At 38.1% G+C, this 20424-nt stretch overlaps 3 protein-coding genes across 4 annotated transcripts in view; 2 read left to right on the top strand and 1 right to left on the bottom strand.

The window, feature by feature from the left end:
* Positions 1 to 20424, top strand: part of LOC135416638 (uncharacterized) — a 414600-nt gene that overhangs the window by 198143 nt on the left and 196033 nt on the right.
* The window catches only part of ANO3 (anoctamin 3), a 157380-nt gene that overhangs the window by 20470 nt on the left and 116486 nt on the right, over positions 1 to 20424 (bottom strand). For all 3 annotated transcript variants that reach the window (XM_064656952.1, XM_064656954.1, XM_064656953.1), the window contains exons 13-14: positions 18698 to 18794; positions 13594 to 13654 (exon numbers count right to left, since the gene is read on the bottom strand). In XM_064656952.1, coding sequence (XP_064513022.1) covers positions 13594 to 13654; positions 18698 to 18794 — 158 coding nt within the window. The remainder of the gene's footprint in view (positions 1 to 13593; positions 13655 to 18697; positions 18795 to 20424) is intronic.
* Positions 1198 to 15393, top strand: MUC15 (mucin 15, cell surface associated). Its single transcript, XM_064656958.1, has 4 exons — positions 1198 to 1528; positions 7872 to 8589; positions 9850 to 10005; positions 10868 to 15393. Exons 2-4 carry the CDS (start codon positions 7905 to 7907, stop codon positions 11026 to 11028), a joined length of 1002 nt encoding a protein of 333 aa, XP_064513028.1. The 5' UTR covers positions 1198 to 1528; positions 7872 to 7904; the 3' UTR covers positions 11029 to 15393.

Here is a 20424-nt window from a genome sequence, read left to right as displayed (position 1 = left end):
TCCAGGACAGTGCTACAGGGGTATGACTTTTGTACCACTGCAATAGATATACTTCAACAGAATTTCAGACTACGTATTTAAGGTATTGATATTTGCAAATATTATACATCCATTCAAATAACCTTTCATCTTAAAAGCTCTCAGAAAGGCACACTATAACGTGTGCACACTGGTGTGAAGAATACTGTTGACCTCAGTATATCACTTGTGATTTGGTTAATGCTGTGTAAGATTTGGACACAAATTCATGGTGCTTGTTTTCAGATCTCATGGTCAATCTGTTACATGCCTGTCCACCCAGGCACAGCAGTAAATGTGAGTTGGAAGCTTGCTGATACACTCTGCAGAGAATGCTAGATTCCAAAGAAATAAAACCAAAAACCAGAAAACCAAAACAACAGTATCAGACTCTGTCCTCCCTCCTCTCATAGACCACTCCATCTCATGCCACATAAACAATTTACTTCCCCTAAAAGGGATATTAGAAAGGGTAGAACTTGATCCATCTAACAGAGTAACTTCCACTTGTCCCCGCAGTACTTTCAAGAAAACACCACCAGTTGCTTCCATACAAACACTTCCTGTAGATACCACATCCTCAATGCTTATCTCAAGGATAAGTTATGAAACAGTACTTGCACTTGATTCCTTAAAAATTTAAAGTGGAAACAGATGACAATGTCCTGGCATTCCACTCAAACGGTCACACAATACTGAAACATTTTTCAGTCTCTCTTCACCACATACCAGCCTAGAATAAACATACATAAAGGATTAAAGAATAAAAAAAGTCACAGGTTGACTGGGTGAGCATATGAAGTTCTATATTACATACCTGACTTTTTCATTCCTACCTTAATCCAGTATTTTTTATATAAAACCTAAAGGGAGGAGTAACAGTTGTAACCTTCAGATCCCGAGCTGGTTATGTAAAAATTAATGATGTCTGATAAATTCAGAAAATTTGGATTTACATTGTTCTCTTAAATTATTTCAACTACAAACCTATTTGGAGACAGGAACAGATCCATTTCTAGCAGCATGCTTTTCTTAACAGAACTCATATTGCTGCTTTATTTTGTAGAAGACAGGCCTTTGCCAGTTCTCATCTCACCAAGTGCAGGAAACTGCGATAAGGAGCAAGCTATCTTTTGTTAAACTAACAGTTGCATAGTACACAGAGTTTCTACAGCTCACAGAAAGCAGTCACTCCTGTGAAATACTAGCTCAAAGACTCTGAAATTATTAAGCAATATGCACTGTCTGCCCACTCTACCATAAGCACTGCCATTTCTGTGGACTCTGCAATGACAGAGCAGGGTCAGGACAGCAGAGTTGGTGGGGCTGGTTCCCGGAGGCTGGGGAAGGGCTGCCCCACCCGGCCTCGCCCCACGGGCACAGCGTGTTCCTGACCGCTGTCACACGGCTGCCCCTCCCGGACCTGCACTCCCCCTCCCCGCCAGAATAACTGTGCTCGGGGCCACAGCAGTATTTCAACAGCTTCTTCCACGTTTTGCAGCGCTCAAAGGTAAGTCTGAGGCTTTTTTTAATGCTTATTAGTGGATGCGATTAATGATCACAGTACTCAGTTATATCGCGTTCAGGCAGGTGACTGGTGGTGTTGTAGTCAAATTCTACTTAAAAGTGTAGTTCTGAGAAAATAATTGAAAGTAAAAAGCATTTTGTGATTCAAACACTTAAGCAGAGAAGTAGCAATCATAAGCAATGACACTATTTCCCTCAAACTCACACTTTTCTTCTGTGGTTATTTATGCTCCTTATCAAGGAAGTGTAGGATTTCTCTCAAAGGAAGTTCAGAGCCCATTTGAAATGCTGGGGAGGGTTGATGGTGGTGGTGAAGTATTCCCTGTATGTCACTTTATAGCAAACTTCTGCTACAAACTACATTGCTCTCTTGAGTTTAGTTCTACCGAAAATGAACAGGAAACACACACTTGGGAAATTTGGCCAGTGCACTTAATACTTGTCAAGTTGCTAGACAGTAACTGAGGTTATAAATTGAATTAATTATAGACTACAATTCATATTTACATTCCTCTTCATAGTTCACTAAAAACTTAAAACGTTATTTTCTCGGAACAAAAAATACATTTAAGCTTAACAATGTAACATTAATTGCTCATTAAATTTAGAAGTATCTCATTCTTGGAGAGCAATCTGAATTTTAGAGCAAAGAGCCACATGAGCAAACATCCAGTATGTTTCTGGGACCATCATTTGCAATTATTTCTTTCTGAATTCTAGAAGATAAATTCTCTACCTCTCATTTTATATGTTCCATCTATTTTTGGTTCACTGATGCAAAGGTAAAAAATGTGTGAAAATTCTGCAGATATGAACATTACCTCAGATCAAAAGAGTGCCATTAACAATTTGTTAATCACATCACCACTTACACCATAAATTAAATTACTTTCTAATAACTAATGTAAGGTGGGGAAATGGTGAAAGGTTCACTTTAATGACATGCAAAACAATGTAATTTGAATTTATAGTTCTGAAGACTCTATTATCTATCCATAAGAAGTTGAAATTATTATTTTCTTGACAATAGCAGAGGTTTTGCAGACATTACACCTACCACTGGTAGGTGCTGGGTTGTAGTCAGGAAATATATGTTGCAATCACTTTATCACGCCGAAAATCTATTTTTGCACACTAAGGTTCACATTGGAGGGCCATTTTTATGGGATATTACATTCATATCCTGGTGAATTCCTCAAACAAGGGCCACTACATCTCTTCATAAAGCCTCACACTGAATGAGAAATTTTAACCTTCCCCCTTCTAGAACTGACTTTTATTCTTACTCAGCTGTCACAGGCCTTGGATGCAATTTGACTCCAGCAGCACAGACACAAATGCAGAGTGCAAAATCCACTAAGAAACATGATGGTGACCATCCTGCATAAAAAAATCCTCCTTTTTTATGCTAAAAAAACAAAGGTAGAGCTAATCTAGGTAACTGAACTGCAGCTTAATCCCATACTGATGGCAGTTCCACTCACTTCAGGCTACGCCTGTTGCACTGATTGCCACTGAGCTGGTACCTGAGGAATGTGAATACCAGTGAACCAAAACTCACAATCGTTTTTTTTCCAATTAATAATCTGTTCATTGCTTCCTTAAACACTTACTTGACCTGCTAATGTAAGGTTTGGGCTCTTCTGCAAGTTTGGCTAATCTATAGCTCTGCTGTTTTACTACAAGAGCACTGTTTGCATATTAATCCCTAAAGGCAATGAGTGTCTTTGAAGAACTTCAGTGTTTTTCTAAATTGTGTGAACATTGATATTACACTAGAAAAAAGAAGAATTAAGTATTACACACAAAAGAAAGCAGTTCAACACAGCCTGAGATCTACAACTTTCAAAGCAAGGAGGTTTCTTCTCCATGGTCTCCCGTAAAGATTGCACAAGTAAGACAATCACAAAAATGACAAAGAATTTGTTCAGCAAGGATACTGACTCCTTTTTTCACTCCTTTAGGAATTAAAATTACAGTCAAATTGAATTAAGTATAATTTTGCTCAGTAGTTTAGTTGAAGTGCATGGATAATAAGGAATTTGACCAAACACAATTTGTTCACTTAATCTGACTAATATGATACAAGGAAGGAAAGAACATGTCACTGAATTAAAACAATAATACTGTTAAAATGAAAGCATATGTTTGAAAACCTTGGGGTTTTTCTTGAGGTTTGTTTGGGTTTTTTGGCAGTTATTACTGCTAACAAATCAAAATCTAAGATTCAGACAGCACATTTCGTAGCCATCTGAAGGCCTACTGTTCTTACTGTAAACACAACTGTAGCTGATAATTTAACTTCAAAAGGGTTTTCCTTGGCTTGCTTGTTTGGGAACAATGTGGTCATCCTGAATTTCACGGATACTTGAGCAGAAGTTATCTTTTTTATTTTTGTTGAGAAAGTTACCAATGTTTTCCAAGCATAGGTCCCTCCCACCATAGAGCTGATCTTAACTTGGAAAATAAGCAGTATGGAGAAATGGAATACACATTAAAAAGTAGATTAAATGGCATTTTATAAAGACACATGTTATGAGTAATGGTGGGACCTTCAAACCACAAAATAAATAAGAATAAAGCCAAAACGAGATACCTTGATGTAATATTTATATAATTAAATCAAAAAAACAATAAAAGAAATTAATAAAACCAGCCCTTATTCCCTACTCCCCAAAAAACCCCCAACAAAACACAAACCCTCAAATCAAACACCCACAGGAAAAAGCATAAGAAAGTAGAAGTAGAGGCTGAAGACAAAAGAAATAATTACTTTTTCCAGGTATAAATCTCCTTTATTCAGATGGTAAAGTACCCACATACATGGGCATGCAAATAATTAATGATGATGAAGAATAACTTATTATACAATTGACTGTGCTGTCACATGGGAGCTTACATGTGGGAGTTAAAAACTCATGATGTTAAAAACTCGTGATCTCAATCTGTCTCATACATAGAAAAAACACCTGCCACCAAAACCCCACAGATATACTGAACAGCAAACCTACCACAATCATGTGACTTCAAGAGGAGTTTTTCTCATTCTTTTAAATCTAACATTTGGAAATGTATATTAATGTGCAATATACAGTTTCCAGCTCCCTATAGGAAAAGAGGTCTCCATACAACTTAAGCATCATTCATAACCCCTGGGCAGATTTAGTTTTCAATTTCAATGCTGCTCCTGGTAGCCTTCATATGACACTCCCTGCTCAGGGTCACAAAACACCATCCATCAACTTTCAGGGCTAATTGTTAACAATGCTAATTCTTCACAATGGAGCATAACTCCTTAGCATGCTCTTGGAATTGCTGTCTGCCCAGAAAACCTTGCCTCGAGAATGCCTTCCATATATGTTTCATTACCTCACTCTATAGCAAAGTGGTTTTGAATTATTCCCTTCTGAGTATGAGGTCTGTTTACAGAACCATGGAATTTTCTTACACAAAAAAGCTTTTGTTCATAGAATCACAGATTGGTTAAGGTTAGAAGAGACCACAGCGGGTCATCTGGTCCAACCTCCCCACTCAAGCAGGGTCATTCCAGAGCACATAGCACAGGATTGCATCCAGATGGTTCTTGACTATCTCCAATAAGGGAGACTCCACATCCTCTCTGGGCAACCTGTTCCAGTGTGCACAGTAAAGAAGTTCTTCTTCACATTCAAGTGGAACTTCCTGTGCATCAGTTTCTGCCCATTGCCTCTGGTCCTATTGTTTGGCACCACTGAGCAGAGCCTGGTCCATCCTCTGACACCCTCCCTTCAGATACTTGGATATCCTGATGAGGTTCCCTCTCAGTCATCTCTTCTTGAGGATGAACAGACCAAACTCTCTCAGCCTTTCCTCATAAGAGAGATGCTCCAGTCCCTTAATCATCTTTGTGGCTCTTCGCTGGACCTGCTCAGCAGCTCCAAGTCTCCCTTGTACTGAGGAGCCCAGAGCTGGACACAGCACTCCAGATGTGGCCTCACCAGGGCTGAGCAGAGGGGCAGGATCACCTCCCTGCTGGCAATGCTCTTCCTCACGGACCCAGGATACCTTTGGCCTTGGCCACAAGGGCACTGCTGGCTCATGGACAGCTTGTTATCCACCAGGACCCCCAGGTCCTTCTCCACAGAGCTGCTTCCCAGCAGGTCAGCCCCCAACCTGTACTGGTGCATGGGGTTATTCTTCCCCAGGTGCAGGACCTTGGCTGAATTTGAGACAGTTCTCTGCCCATCTCTCCAACCTGTCGAGGTCCTTCTGAAGAGCTGCACAGCTCTCTGGGGTATCAGCCACTCCTCCCACCTTTGTGTCCTCAGCAAACTTGCTGAGGGAGCTTTTGCCCCTTCATCCAAGTCACTGATGAATAAGTTAAACAATTCTGGGACCAGTTGTGAACCTCGGGGGATGGCCTGTGCCACCAATTATGATCATCTTGGATCTGCTGTTCAGCCAGTTCTTAATCCACCTCACTGTCCCTTCATCCAGCCCACAGTTCCTGAGTTTACCTATGAGGCTGTTGTGAGAGACAGTGTTGAAAGCCTTGCTGAAGTCAAGCTAGACAATAGCCACTGCTCTCCCCACACCCATCCAGGTAGTTGTTTCATTTAGAAAACAATCAAGGTGGTCAAGCGTGATTTACTTTTACTGAATCCATGCTGACAACTACTGATCACTTCCTCGTCATCCAGCATGAAGCACTCCACCACCTTTCTAGGGATTGGGGTGAGGCTGACTGGCTGCAGTTCCTTGGGTCCTCCTTCTTTCCCTTTTTGACAACTGGGGTGACATTTGCATTCTTCCAGTCCTCAGGCACCTCTCCTGATCACCATGACCTTTCACAGATGGTTGTGAACAGCCTAGCTGTGGTGTCTGCCAGCTCTCTCAGCACTCGTGGATGCATCCTGTCAGGGCCCATGGATTTGTGGAGGTCAAGTTTGTTTTAAGTGTTCTCTAACCCAATCCTCCTTGAACAAGGGAAAGTCTTCCTTCTGATCCTTCTTTACCCTGGGCACCTGGGACAGAAATTCCTGAGGGCTGGTCTTGTCAGTCAAGACCAATGCAAAGGTGGCATTCAATAACTCTGCCTTCTCCATGTCCTCAGCTACCAGGGGCCCCTTCCATTTAGTAATGGGCATATTATCCTTGGTTTTCCTTTTGTTATTGATGCATTTGAATAAGCCTTGTTGTCCTTGACATTCTTGGCCAGATTTAATTCCAGACGGGCCTTGGCTTTCCTTGTCTCATTTCCACTTACTCTGACAATCTTTCTATATTTATTCCAAGTGGCCTGACAGTGCTTCCACGTTCTGTGTATTTCCTGCTTACACTTGAGTAATGACAGGAATTCTGTATTCATTCATACAGGTCTCTTGCCTCCTTTGTCTGATTCCTTGCTTATTGGGATGCATTGTTCTTGAACCTGGAGTAAGTGAAGCTTGAATATCAGCCAGCTATCTTGGACCCCTCTTCCCTGCAGGGCCTGTTTCCATGGGATTCTTCCAAGAGAGCCCTAAAAAGGATAAAGTTACCTCTCCTGAAGATCATGGTTTAATCTTACTTGCTGCCCTGCTTCCTCTTTGCCCAATACTGAACTCTACAATCACACAGTCACTGCAGCCAAGGCTGGCCCCAACCTTCACTCTCCAAGAAGGCCTTCCCTGTTTGTTAGCATGAGGTGGAGCACATTTCTTGTGGGTTCCTCTACTATCTGTTCCAGAAAGTTGCCATCACTGCTTTCCAAGAACCTTGTGGACTGCTTGTCCTTCACTGTGTTGCTTCTCCAGCAGATGTCAGGGTAGTTAAAGTCCCTCACAAGAACCAGTGCCTGTGACTTTAAGGCTGCTTCAAGTTGTCTGCAGAAAACCTAGTCCACTTTCTCCTCCTGACCAGACACTGTAGCAAACACCCACAACAGTGTCACACTTACTAATCCATCCTTTAACCCTAACCCATAAGCTCTCCAGGCACTCATCATCCACCTGAAGACAGAACTCCACACATTCCAAGTGTTGCCTCACACACAGGGCAACTCCTAAAAAGAGTATAGCCCTTCATGGCAACATTCCAGTCATGTGAGCTATCCCATAACACGTCCGTAAGCACACCGAGATCAATACTGTGATTCATATTGATCAATATGAGAATAATTCTGTTGATTAACAATATAGTTTTAGGTCAGTCTTAACTCTTAGGGTTATAAAATTTTCAGCATCAACACATGGTAAAGTAGTGAGATTTGTATTGTATAACACTAACTTTTACAATCTTATTTGGGTCTTAACTGAGTAGCTTTGTTTTGTGAAATAAAATCATAGACAAAAGTGAATTTCTTGCAGGTTCTGTATATAACAAACTTGAAACTCAACACCATGCAACCCTCTCATGGAATGATTCTCATTTTTCTGCTTGCAAGACTGCAATGGAATAGAAGCAATACTGAGGCTGGAGAAGTAAAAGAAGAAAGTAAACAAAATAGCTCAATTAGAGATAACCATCAGTCTGCAGTGAAACCAACTTCACAGAGATCTGTTCCACATAGGACTACTGCTGTAAATCCTTCTGTCATCAGTGATGCTGCAGCAACAGCTGCCAATGCCAATGAAAATATAATGAAAAGAACAGAAATGATCAGTGGGGCAAACAGCACATCCCCGAGGTTCTCTGATGGCACCACTTTATCTTCAAATGTGCCAAAAGATGGAACAAATAACTCTACCACAAACTTCCACAGAAGCCCGACAACTTTAGCAACTTTTAGAACAATGGGTGACTTTTCTGGAGTGACCAAAAGTCTTGCAGCTACACCTACTTCCACAGTGACACCAAGCAACTCCACAGTCACCTATATTACTCCTGGGGATTTGGAGCTTCCAAGTGATAATTCTTCAATCAACCCCACCACGTCATTCCCCATCAGTGTCACTCTGACATCACCCACAGTGAAGCAGGACAGTCCTACCCCAAATTTCAACCCCATTCAGCAGACAACAAAGATGAATTATAATGCCAGCAACCCTTTTACTGCATCACCTAATCCAAAAGATGCCAATGAAGGTAAGGATCTAACTAAAGTCCAACTAGTTTAATAAAATAATAATGCTGAAATAAAACCTTTGTTTAATTGAACTGGAGGCTTTATAAGATGTGTGGATTCATAAGTGACCTAGTACAGACTAAATCTAAAGCTCCTCAAAATAAAAAATATGCTTTTAAAATTTACTGTTTATTCCTTTATTTAACACTTCCAAGAGTGGGGGAACCTAATGATCAGATACAGCCTATTCACACTGGAGTGGACCTTCAAAGCAGATGTGTAGAAATTACATTTAAAATGTATAACACATCAACTTACTTAAGTTCAGAAACTTTTGTGACCAAAGATGACTTCTTATAAACACTTCCAAAGGAATTACTCATTGTGCATTTAATTACCAAGTTAAGTATGCGTGGGAAAACAACAGAGCATAAAACTGTCATGGCACTTCTCTATCCTGCTGCTCTGAATCAGGTCTTCAGGAAAAGAAAAGATTAGAAGGCACAGTAATTTTTTGCCATTAATTAGCTTTCAAGCTTTTAACACAGGACTGAAAGGTTTATCCATCATAACCAGTACAGTACAGTTTGTACTCAGAACTGAAGGAGCATCAGACTTTCATGTTTCCCATCATAGTTCTAATAATTACAATGTACCTGATTCTTTAGACAATATAGATTGAAAAGGAAGGGGAGTGGGAGAACAAGTTCAGTTCCAAGAAAAACTGAGTACCTTGAAGAAAAGTTTTATGAAATCTGAGGAAAACCTTGAAGGAACACAGTTATTCTGCTAACTGAACAGGTGCCAAAAGCATTACTGGATTTCTCACCTTGCGTATGCAAAAATTTGTACTCTAAAATTTAATCATTTGAAATTCAGAGGCTGCAATTTTAACTGCTGGCCTAAATGCTTATGAATAATTGCATTCGAAGAGTGATTACTGCTTATTTCTTTAAATAAAGGATAGTGGTTGATTCAGCAATTAAACCTGGAACCTTTTTATTTGACTAAAAACTCATTTAGCCACCTTTTTTTTTTTTTTCCCTAAACTCCAGATTTTACCCTGAAACTCAAGGATGGAGATGTCTCTTTTCTTTTACAAAGGCAGAAAGTTTCTGCAGAGAGGCTGGTCTAGTCACAGTTAGCAAAGTGCTTCAGATCCTCAGTGAAAAGCCTCACTCCACAAAGCCTCAACTGCTATAAAGCCAGAATGAAGTATCTAGTTTTATAGATTTTTAATTCCCATTCAACTGTCTTGTCTTTCTCTCTTTCTCTCCCAGACAAAACCAACAAAGAAGGAGTAGTAGCTGGTGTCATTGTAGGAGCCATTTTGGGATTTATATTAATTGGCCTGATTGGATATTTTATATGTGGTAAGAAAAGATCTGACTCATTTTCCCACAGACGGCTTTATGATGATACAAGGAGTGAACCAGGTAAGGAACAGCACAAGTGCTTTGCATAAGAACATTTATTTCTCCACAGGGCTGCTTAAATAGTCTGGTCTTACTGAATTATTAGGGTATCATCAACTCCAGTCAAACTAGTTTTCAAAGGACATTAATTTATTGGTTTTAAATTTTAGCTTAACCAATACTCCCCTTAACTCTATGTCTCCTCTTTACATGTAATTTTTTTAACCTCTGAAATATCAGGAAAATCATATCTAGTATCAGTGAACTCATTCAAAGGATTGTGGGCAAGTTCAAAACTATAGCTCAAAAACTCTCCCAAACTGATTAACTGAAAAAAAGCTAGACTCTCTACTCATCCAACATCAACAACAGAATGAAGGATGAAGATATATCTGTTTCTATGAGTAAAAATATTTTTAAGAGGTTTAAAACTTAAAAAAAAAATGCTTTTGTCTTCTCTATGAGTATATATAAAGTTGTATTAATGTGTAATCCCACCCCAAATATTTGTATCATGTTCCTGGACTTAATTTTTAAATGTTTAAACAAACAGTGAGAGGCTAAACACACCTTTTTTTTTCTCATATAAAATAAAATCTGGCAATACATCTTTTCTGCCTTAAATGCAAGAGCTGAAAGCTGCCAGAATGTCAGATTAGGAAGTAGCTTTAAAGTCCACCATGTGGGTGCTGAATGGGTGTTGCTGGGAGTACAGGAGTTATCTGCAGAAGATCATGATGAATCAGGGCCTTTATCTTTTGCTCTCCTGTATGTCAGAAAGAGGTTTAACTGTGAGGGGCTGATGAGGTGTCCAGTGTATGGGGATAAAAATCTTTCAAGCAATATATATAAAAAAAAAAAATAAAATATATTATCCCTTCAGTTCTCCACTTAGACAACTCCCTTGGACCATATGACACGAGTTTCGGAGGTGCATCAGACGACAAAACCAGCACAGCAGGCAAGACAGAGGAAGACAGTGCAGGGCACCCATCTGATGGCATTCCCATGGCTGACATCACACCATCCCACCCTTCACCATAATGTTTGTTTCAGATTATATTCTTGCCTGTTCTCTACAGCCTTTCATTTTTTCCCAAAACAACCTGGCAGCTGTTATCTTAGAGCCATTACCGTGCAAACAGGGCTTTGAAAACTAAGGGAAAAATCACAGGATACACTCATATGCGACAGGCAGGGTCCAGCAGCAGAGCATGAGTACTCTCCTTTGTAATTAAATGATCAACCTATGGTTTTCCTGGAAGGATATTATAGTTGTTTTCTTAGAAATAATATAGACAAACAGCATCCAGGCAAGATTCTGCCTTGTCAACAATTGTAACATAAGAAGACATTGCAACATAAAAATTTTACTAGGAACTGCAATGATATTTTAATATCAATAAAAAAAAAAAACACCTCAGTTTAACTACCTTGAAGTGAAACTACTGTGTTCAAATATAATGTCTACCTGATAAATGACTCACGGCCCCACTTTACATTCGTACCTTCCTCCATGAATGTGACAAAATTAATTAGATTTACTTGGATTACTCAGTTTTGATTACTTGAAGTTTGCTGCAGAGAATGGAACTACCAAGTAACACAAACTACATCTAACTTTTGACTAGGATGACACAGAATTAAAACCACTATCGATGGGAAAGAAAGAAGATAAGCTTCTACTCCTCTGTCAAACTGATCTGTTGTTTGAATTGCAGGCCAGATCTGCAGAAATTATGTAAAATGTGTCAGTACAGGTTAGATAGAAGAAATACTAAACATGAGAGGAAAGGAATCTCTGCTGTGTATATAGATACCCTAAAAAGCATGGTCCAGTTCTGTCCAGTTAAAGCATAAAATATGGCAGTATAATGCAAATAACTGCATAGTTTATCTCTTTGCAACTACCAGACAGGCCTAAAGAAAAAGGCATAGAATAAACAAAACAAAATGCAGAGAAAACAATGCTCATGGGACATGCTTGTGTTAACTGTGCTCTGCCAAAATGCTTTATCTGGTGTGGGGGCTGTGGATCGTGTCAATGGAGTTATCTCACAAACTGCCCGTGAAGGCTGCAGTGAGGTTCCATTTGATATGTGAGTAAATTACATGCACACACACACACACCAGAGAGAAACTGCTCAGTCACACTGAATATGGGTTAAACAGGTATTTGTTTAAAAGGTTAGAGATCTGATGTGCAGCGTTGCCATCCCAATCGGGTTCAATCATAAAAACAGCACGCGAGCCATCAAAGCCAGAACCTGATTTCTAACACTGTGTCCAGCATGCTGGGCAGCAGACTGGAAATCTGAGACACATCCCCCTATATTACGTGAGAATATCACCCTGCTGCTTGAAATGAAGAAAAATGTAATGCTCAGCTTTCACCTTCCTTAGCACAGACCTTACCATTTTCCTGACAAAGCAGTGTCATATAAGCAAATTCCTCCTTACACTTGAACCTCGGCCTCAGCCGAAAACAGAAAGAGCTCTCTCTAAGGAGAACTTGAGGATAGAGATGAAGAGATGTTAAGAAGCTACCAGTGTTGCCTGCACTGGTAACCATAAAACTAACTGCAATGTATTTTAGGAATTTATGAAAGCAATAATTAATAATTGCAATGCCATAATAGGAAGATTAGGAGTAAATGAAGAAATATCACTGAGGCAAACAAAGTGTGCCCTTCAATTATATCATATTAATTTTTAACCATCCAATTCTGATTTTTGCATGTGCTTCTGTTTTCTATGTAACTCTTTGATGTTTTGCTTTTGTTTGTATATTGGTTTTCGATTTTACCATAGCAGCCTTCAAAATGCATGACACTTGTTTGTCCTTCACTTAAAGTTAGAATCATTAATGCTTACTCATATATATTACATAAATAAAGTTGTTGTGTCCCATTTTATTTAAAACTTGAAAACTCTGGCTTGAATTCAGACAGCTGTATGTATGTGAACTGGTGTTATTTTTTTAGGGTTTACACTGACAAACATTTATATTGGTAAAATTAATTATCTCTTGTTCTATTCCTCTTGCCTGTTTCCCAGCATGAAAATATTATTAGCTTCAGTGAAAGCTAATTCCACCAAGCATTTCATGCCGGAACCATCAGATCTGTCTTTTATGGCACAATTACACTGACCTATTACAAGAGGTGTTCTGGGTTACAGAATGACTCTGGTATCCACCTTTTCTTTCCTCTTTTCCCCAAATATGCCTACTAATTTAGACTGTGGGGAGGGACTTAAGATAAAGGTGGTAGTCTATTATCCTAGGAGAAGAATGTATCCACCAGTGTAAAAATACTGGAAGGCTGACTAACCTATATGTTTGCCTCTGAAAAGACTCTGGCCTGAATAATATAAAATTCAGGCTTAAAGACACTAAAGACAGTCATTATATTAGCAATAAAAGGCATTATTTTCACCCACTATTGGCATAGAAACTGAAGTGAATGAAAACAGGAAAAAAATATGTTTGTATGATAAAATCCTTCTTTAGACTTTATCAAGAGCTATAACCTCCCTTTATCAAGTAATGATATAAAAGAGTTGGGTAAACTAAAAAAGGAAAAAAAAATAAAGTAAAAATGTACTTACCCCAAATTGCCATGAAAATAGCAAAGAAGACAGTCCCTCCATTATCAAACAAATGTGTAACCTAAACAGAAAAACAATACATCAGGACAAATTAATATTGCCACATTCTCTTTCGCCCCCAAAATCCCAGAGTACAACACTGGTGGCAGAAGCTGAAAGCTAAGCTTTGTAATAAGTAATCCTACTTGCACGTTTCTTCTACCAAGGTTTGTCACACTCTGTCTTTTAGTAAGGTTGAAATCTGCTGTTCCAGACTATCACTTCATGCATCAGCAGATACTAGGAGCTGTTCTGTCCATGTCCAGGCAGGCTAAAATTTCATCCAGAATTCCTGTCACATGGTGGGTCAGATTTAACCTCAACCTTTTCTATTTTACGGGTTTTATGAGCTTAAATAACTCTTCGCTTTTCTTCCTCTACTTAATGTCTCCTTTGATTCCATTTTATTCTTATCCTGAGCTGTTTTGCAATTTCTCTACAGGTAAGAATAGCATGTATTCCTTTGTATCCAGGAATTATATTCAGCCCCTCAACTTGTTGACATAATCTCGTTTTTAAAAGGCTTGTGCACTTTAACTCTAACAAACATTAAATAATTTCTAAATATCACCCTCTAGAAGCCCTCATAATTCTAAACTGTGAACTTAATTTCTTCTTATGAATACTCTTCTTTTAGTTGGATTTATTCCTTATCTTACTCTTTGTCAAAAGATTTTTTTAAAGCAGAACAGCTATTTGGCTGCAAAGTCTAAGGCTTATGGATTGAATATATGTCTTGAAACAGAAAATATTTATTTATATATATTGACTTATATTTATTTATTTATACTTACTGAAAATAAGTACTGATTGAAAATCAGGTTTTGCATGCCTATGGATCATTCTAAACGTCTTGAGTGGGTGAATTTGATTCTTACAAAACTTACGAAAACACTTATGAAAACACCATAATTTATATTACAAAAATCTGCAATTTCTAGTATTCAATCCACAATATGAAACCGTTTTTAGGAAGTTGATATTAAGATTAATACAATTTCAGTAAAGTTAAAGTTGCCAATTTATAGCAATGTAATTTATCCAAGGATATTGGGCCTACACTTCTAATGAAGGGTGGTTTAAGATGTTGATGACAATTATTAAGCAAAGCAGAGACTTCAAATTCCTATTTGAAAAAAAAAGCATAAATCACTATAAAATACTAGAGCAAACCAACTTATCATCGACAGGCCTATATTAAAAGAGGATCTGAAGAAGGAGGAAAAAGGAAAGAAGAAGCTTTACAAATGGTTTTGATATCTATTGCCCTAAAACACTCTTTGAAATAAGAAGAGAATGTCTTGAAATGGAATATTATTGAAAAAAACTTTCATTGGTGCTGACTGTTGCTGACTTAAGAACCAATTTTTAAGCTTTTATCATGAAAATAAACCTGTCCTTATGCCAATGGAAGGGCACAGGTAACCAGACTGACTTTTGCTGTACTGTGACCTCCTCTTAAACCTGAAGTTACTCTGGCCAACAGGAATGCTGTCCAGGAGGTGTGCCAGGATGCTGGGACTGACAGCCTGCCTCAGGCAGGTTACCCAACCTGCTCCTGTGAGAACTGCCTGCTGCAAGGAGAACTTATCCTGCAGACAGATTTTCATTCTTCTAGAAAAGTCTGGCATTACTGCTTCTGCCTCAGAATACAAGAAAACTAACTAATGAAAGCAGAAAATGTTAATAGAAACTGTGTTTCTTGCCTCTGTTTTATTTCTTATTGAGTAAAATTAAAATGTTGTGAGAATTTATTATAAACATATATTTTATCTGTATGTCAGTTCTGGTTTTCTTTTTTTTTTTTTTTTTTTTTGAGGTTTGGAAATGGGAATTGACCATTTGGTATTGGACACCAATAAATCCAGTATGTTCCTTGCCAGGATCGTACAGTGGGATCAACTGTCAATCAAATATGTATTTTGCTTTGTTTTTCTTTTGCTTCCATAAAGGAAAACACAAACATAATGTGTATGAGACCGAACATGTGAGAAGTGAACAAAAGCAGCACAATAACTCTGATGAACATTATTGGTTCTAAGTGTAGATCTGTGTGATGATACGACTTTGGATATTCTGCTCAGTAAACAGCACATCTTTCCAAGAAAACACAAAATTAACCAACCAACCAACCAAACCTAAGCCAGCAGAATTAATGTAGCTAAGAGTAGAAAATAGATACTGGGTTCCTGATTTGGCTTTGTCTTCATAAAGAGTGTTTGGGCAAAAGTTTTTCAGGACCACACTCAAAATTAAGACTTGACAGTCTTAAAGGCTAAAGACAGAGTCTGATTCTGATCTGTTGATCAGAAGGCCTCTAAGCAGAGGTGACATTGGAGGACTCTGTGCTGGTCTGTCAGCATACCTGATTGATGTTGTCATCATCAGACACAACTTGAGGCATTTCAAATCCACCCTGAAACAACACCCTGCCCCAAGGCCAAGGTCAAGGTGTGCTGGGTGCAGGACCCAGGCAAATCACAGATCAAAGAGTCCATTTGATGTGGATCAGAATGACAGCCTGGTCATTCAGCATTTCAGATACTACCTGCCTTTCCTTTAAACAATAAACCTCACTTCAGTGTGGCATTTTTGAATGGAAGAGGGAAGGGATGAAAGAAATGGGCAGGAACAAGAAGGAAAAAGGCTTCTTTTGTATTCTGTCTCTAGCTTTGGCCGAAAAAGCATTTGAAGTATATTATTTTTCTGGCATTAATCTGTTCAGTCCGAAGTGCTCCTCTGCAGGGAAACATGGCAGATATTTAAGAAAGAACCCCTGGCAGCAGTTTTAATAATCTGAAACATGAGCACAGGCCTTACATAAATGAGGCAGGTCCTATGACATAAGCAGGTTCGAGGAAATGAACTTTAATCACTTAAAGGAACTCACTGTTCCTAATTAACTCATAATTTATGTACTCTACAATGAGCTACTTGAATGGCTAAGGATTAAAACACTTGCTCCAGAATAAGGGTACTGATGTTTGGAATGAATCAGGAATAGCTTCCCTTGCCTATCAGCTCTTTGGTTATGTAGAAGGTAGACAGAGAAGCAAGTTATGTTCCCACAATGACATAACCAGAGGAAAACGTTGACAAGCTCCATCTCTGGAAAGAAAGAAGCAGGAAATGCCATTTTCTTTTCCCAGAGAGCAGATCCAATGACTTATTTTTAAATACATTACTTATATTACTAACAGTGCTTCAGAAAGTACAAAGGACCATTTGATTTGGAATCAGACTATAGTTTTCTGACATTACAGACTGTTTTCATTCACTAATTTGGGTGCAAACACAGTGGAAGTGGTGACCCATGTTTAGATATTTGCTGCTCAACTTCAGCAAGACAGTGGCAACCAGCGGGATCACAATCCCTGCTGGAAACCAGACAGTCCGTACCAAGAGGTAATGAGTGAAGGTGCTGTGAACTTTTTCTTTAGAGACACCACAGTGAATGAAGGCATTACAGTTATAACCTTTATAAAAAGCTTCATTGAGCTTTTATTTATTTTTTTTTGCCCCTCGATTGGCCAGATGGTAATCCTATTCCTTCCCAAAGGGAGTTCTCTCTCTCCCACGCTTGGGGGAGATTCAGAACACACAAATCTTGAAAGGAGACAATTTTTGTTTGTTTTCTGTGTTCTAATCCAAGGTTGATCGGTTTTTCAGAGCAAGAGCATTGGCAGGAAAAGCTGGGAGCTTACATCAATTTCTATAATTGCAGACATGAGAAACGAGTGCCTGTGACTGTGGAATATGAGTGGTAACTGCTTGTCTTCCCTGGTTGTCAGCCGAATTTTTCTTCAAAAGGATTGATTTGAAAATAAATGAAGTATGGATGGACTGCCACATTTTTTCTATGACAATGAATTATTCAGAATGTGACATTAAATGTGAAATTTACATGATTTAAGCAGATGATGTCAGTGTAAATATAAATATGACAAAAAGCTGCTTCTTATTAACTGGAGATGTTAACATAACAGGATCTAAAGTGTATCAACTTCCTGTTAAACTGCAGTGAACTGCTGAAGAGGCACTTACCATCTTCTAAAAAAAGGATTTCTAGGATGGGTTGTATAGCTTGCATAATGCTATTTCAATTAAGAAAGCTTTTACTTTCAGTGCACATTAAAAAAAAAAAAGAAATTAGTAACATAAAAGTTACAAAAAACCCTCATGGAGCCGTTTTCTGCTATATAGTTACTCTTGTCTTAAGTACAACATTTTCAGTAATATTTCAGTGATATCAGCATTATAAAATAGAAAATTAAATTTGGAAATTGTAAACATTAATAATTTTTTAAAATACCTTTGCAGATATACTTCAAGTGTTCAGTTTTACTCAACACTGGTCCTATCTATAAAAAATCTTGAAACCTAATACAAAATTCATTTTCCCTTTCACACTGCTGCAGCTTTGTTGTAATGCCATGGAGCAGAGACCATCACGTTTTATAAATACAGTCTTCTGAGAAAGGATTTATCTTATGGGGGAAAGAATTCCAGGAAAAATGCCAACACTGCTTTTCCAGCATTATGAACATATCACACAGCAAAATATTTTGCTCACTTGCAAACACTGCACATATACTGAGGTCCCTGTGAGTATTTATGTTTGAAGAACAGCTTCTTGCAGCAAAATATTTAATTGTGTGAAATCTTTGCATTAGTTCGACAAAGAACATCACAGGCACATTATGCTACAGAATTCCTTTAGGAGAAGCAAAAATTCAATTACAAAGTAAGCAAGGGAAAGAAGTTAGCTACAGGGGAAAGCAGGAGAAACCACACAAAAAAAATTTATTACGGGGGACTTAAGTTGATGAAAATAATAATTTATTAATAAGGAAATGCTCACAGAATTTTAGAATAATCTCTGGTCATTTCAGGTTATTTCCTTATTGGAAAGATGAATTAGAAAGGCTGAAAAAAATCCCTGTAGAGAAACAACACATTTTTCAGGCATCTTTGATGAAACAAGGGCAGCCATTACACATCACACAATGAAAGGGATAATTTTTTCAGACAAAAATTATCTTGATAGCAATAATATAATAATTACCTTGGCATAGATGCAGCTTTCATTGAGTTTTTGTAGTGTGCAATTGCGTTCACACATAGGGCACATGATGGTTTCATTTGCCTCGCAGATCTCTTTGCTTTAGTATGAGACAGGAAAATAAAGATTATAAAAAGATTTGTAGCATTCTCAAAATTTTCTGAGGTTATGCCGTTTGTGCTCCCTGTTTGTTGAGAGTGCCTACACCACAAAACTAGACCAATAAAATAAACCAAAAGTGAATGTTTGGCTTTAAAAGCCTAATCCCAAAACAGGAACCTGAAAACTATGGGTCCTAGGGTGGTATGCAGTATTTTTAGGCATCATGTTACACTTCTCACACTAGTGAATTCTCTCCCAAATATCACAAACAGAAGAATGAAAAATTGCTCCCTACCTTCCAAGCCATTTGCTGCCTATTTTTCTAAGTGATGTAGAAGATACTAAATATTGAGAGGATGAACATCACTGGTATAACTACATTGATTTCAACCAAATTATCCCAGTCATATCAGCTGAAGGTCTGTTCCACAGGATGATGATATACACACTTAGATCAGTAAAAACCCACTGACAGGATTTCTGGCAGTAGTATTTCAAGTATTTACATTTTTATTTTCTACAAAAGAACTTATGCATAGGACTAATAAAAAAACTCCCACTTTAATATCCTATTTTGGGGATCACTATCTTCAAGCCACATTCTGATGTTTAAGAATCCTAAGATTTAGGAAGATGAAGTCACTGTCTTCACTAAGACCATTCATATTCAAAGCACAGTACATAACTAATTGCCTTTCCCAGCAATGATGACATGCCTGAACTGATCCTATGACGCACCAGGGCAGTAGCAGTATAAAATCCCTACTAATTTGTTTTAATAAACCTTGCACTTTCACTCTCCTTCTTCTGAAAGCTGAATTTACGCTTTTAACACTGTTTGGGAGATTATGCTTATTTCCAAATGAGTGGTTCTATTAAATACTGACACAACAGTAAATATAGAGAAAAGATTAAATATAAATCGCAATCTTTGGTCATATTTCACATAACATAACAATCACTAATTCACTGAAACCCTAAAAATAATGTGGACCTGACAAAGAAATCATCCTGGATAGCTCTTAAGCCAGAATGAGCAAAGCCAGTCATTTCAGAGTTGCAGAGTAACAGAAATTTTAGTGTGTGTCACATCGGTGAATTTTCTTGCTTACATTTGAAATCAAATTATTAAGCACAGAAAAATCACATTTTAATCACATGCTATAATGGTTTGGCAATAATGCAAACTGTTGTCAGATATAAGGCCAAAATGTACTGTACTTTGAATTTAAATTCAGATGATAAATGTTACATTTGCTGTATTATATATCTTGAGTTAAAATGTTGATTTGTTTTTAATAACACAAGAATTTTCACAAAATTATACTGACAGTGATAGGTCATATGCTCTCATACTACTCTGCAAAGGCAATAACATTTGTTTTGCAAGTGTTTGTGACAGGTGCTATGTTAATTGTTATTCAATTGCAACTCAAAATCTTCAGTATAACAGAGCAAAATAAGCTGCTTTGTACTGTTCTCATCTATATATCTGAAATCTGACTGCAGCACATGGAGCAAAGACAGCTCAAGCTATGCTGCGTTCATGCCTGGCGTTTCTGTTTGACTGACAATAAAGGGACAATTTGCAACAGTGAAAATTAATATCTACAAACACATCAAAACCG

Source organism: Pseudopipra pipra, chromosome 6 (genome assembly GCF_036250125.1).
Source record: "Pseudopipra pipra isolate bDixPip1 chromosome 6, bDixPip1.hap1, whole genome shotgun sequence".
Classification (NCBI taxonomy): Eukaryota; Metazoa; Chordata; class Aves; order Passeriformes; family Pipridae; genus Pseudopipra; species Pseudopipra pipra.
Note: the sequence above shows the minus strand (reverse complement) of the source record. Positions and strands in the feature narration are given on the sequence as shown.

What these genes read in the sequence shown, in the direction of transcription:
- MUC15 (XM_064656958.1), top strand. Translation starts at nt 7,905, where the DNA reads ATGCAACCCTCTCATGGAATGATTCTCATTTTTCTGCTTGCAAGACTG. An exon ending in TCCAAAAGATGCCAATGAAG is followed by an intron (nt 8,590 to 9,849) that starts GTAAGGATCTAA and finishes TTTCTCTCCCAG; the next exon opens with ACAAAACCAACAAAGAAGGA. An exon ending in TGATACAAGGAGTGAACCAG is followed by an intron (nt 10,006 to 10,867) that starts GTAAGGAACAGC and finishes TTATCCCTTCAG; the next exon opens with TTCTCCACTTAGACAACTCC.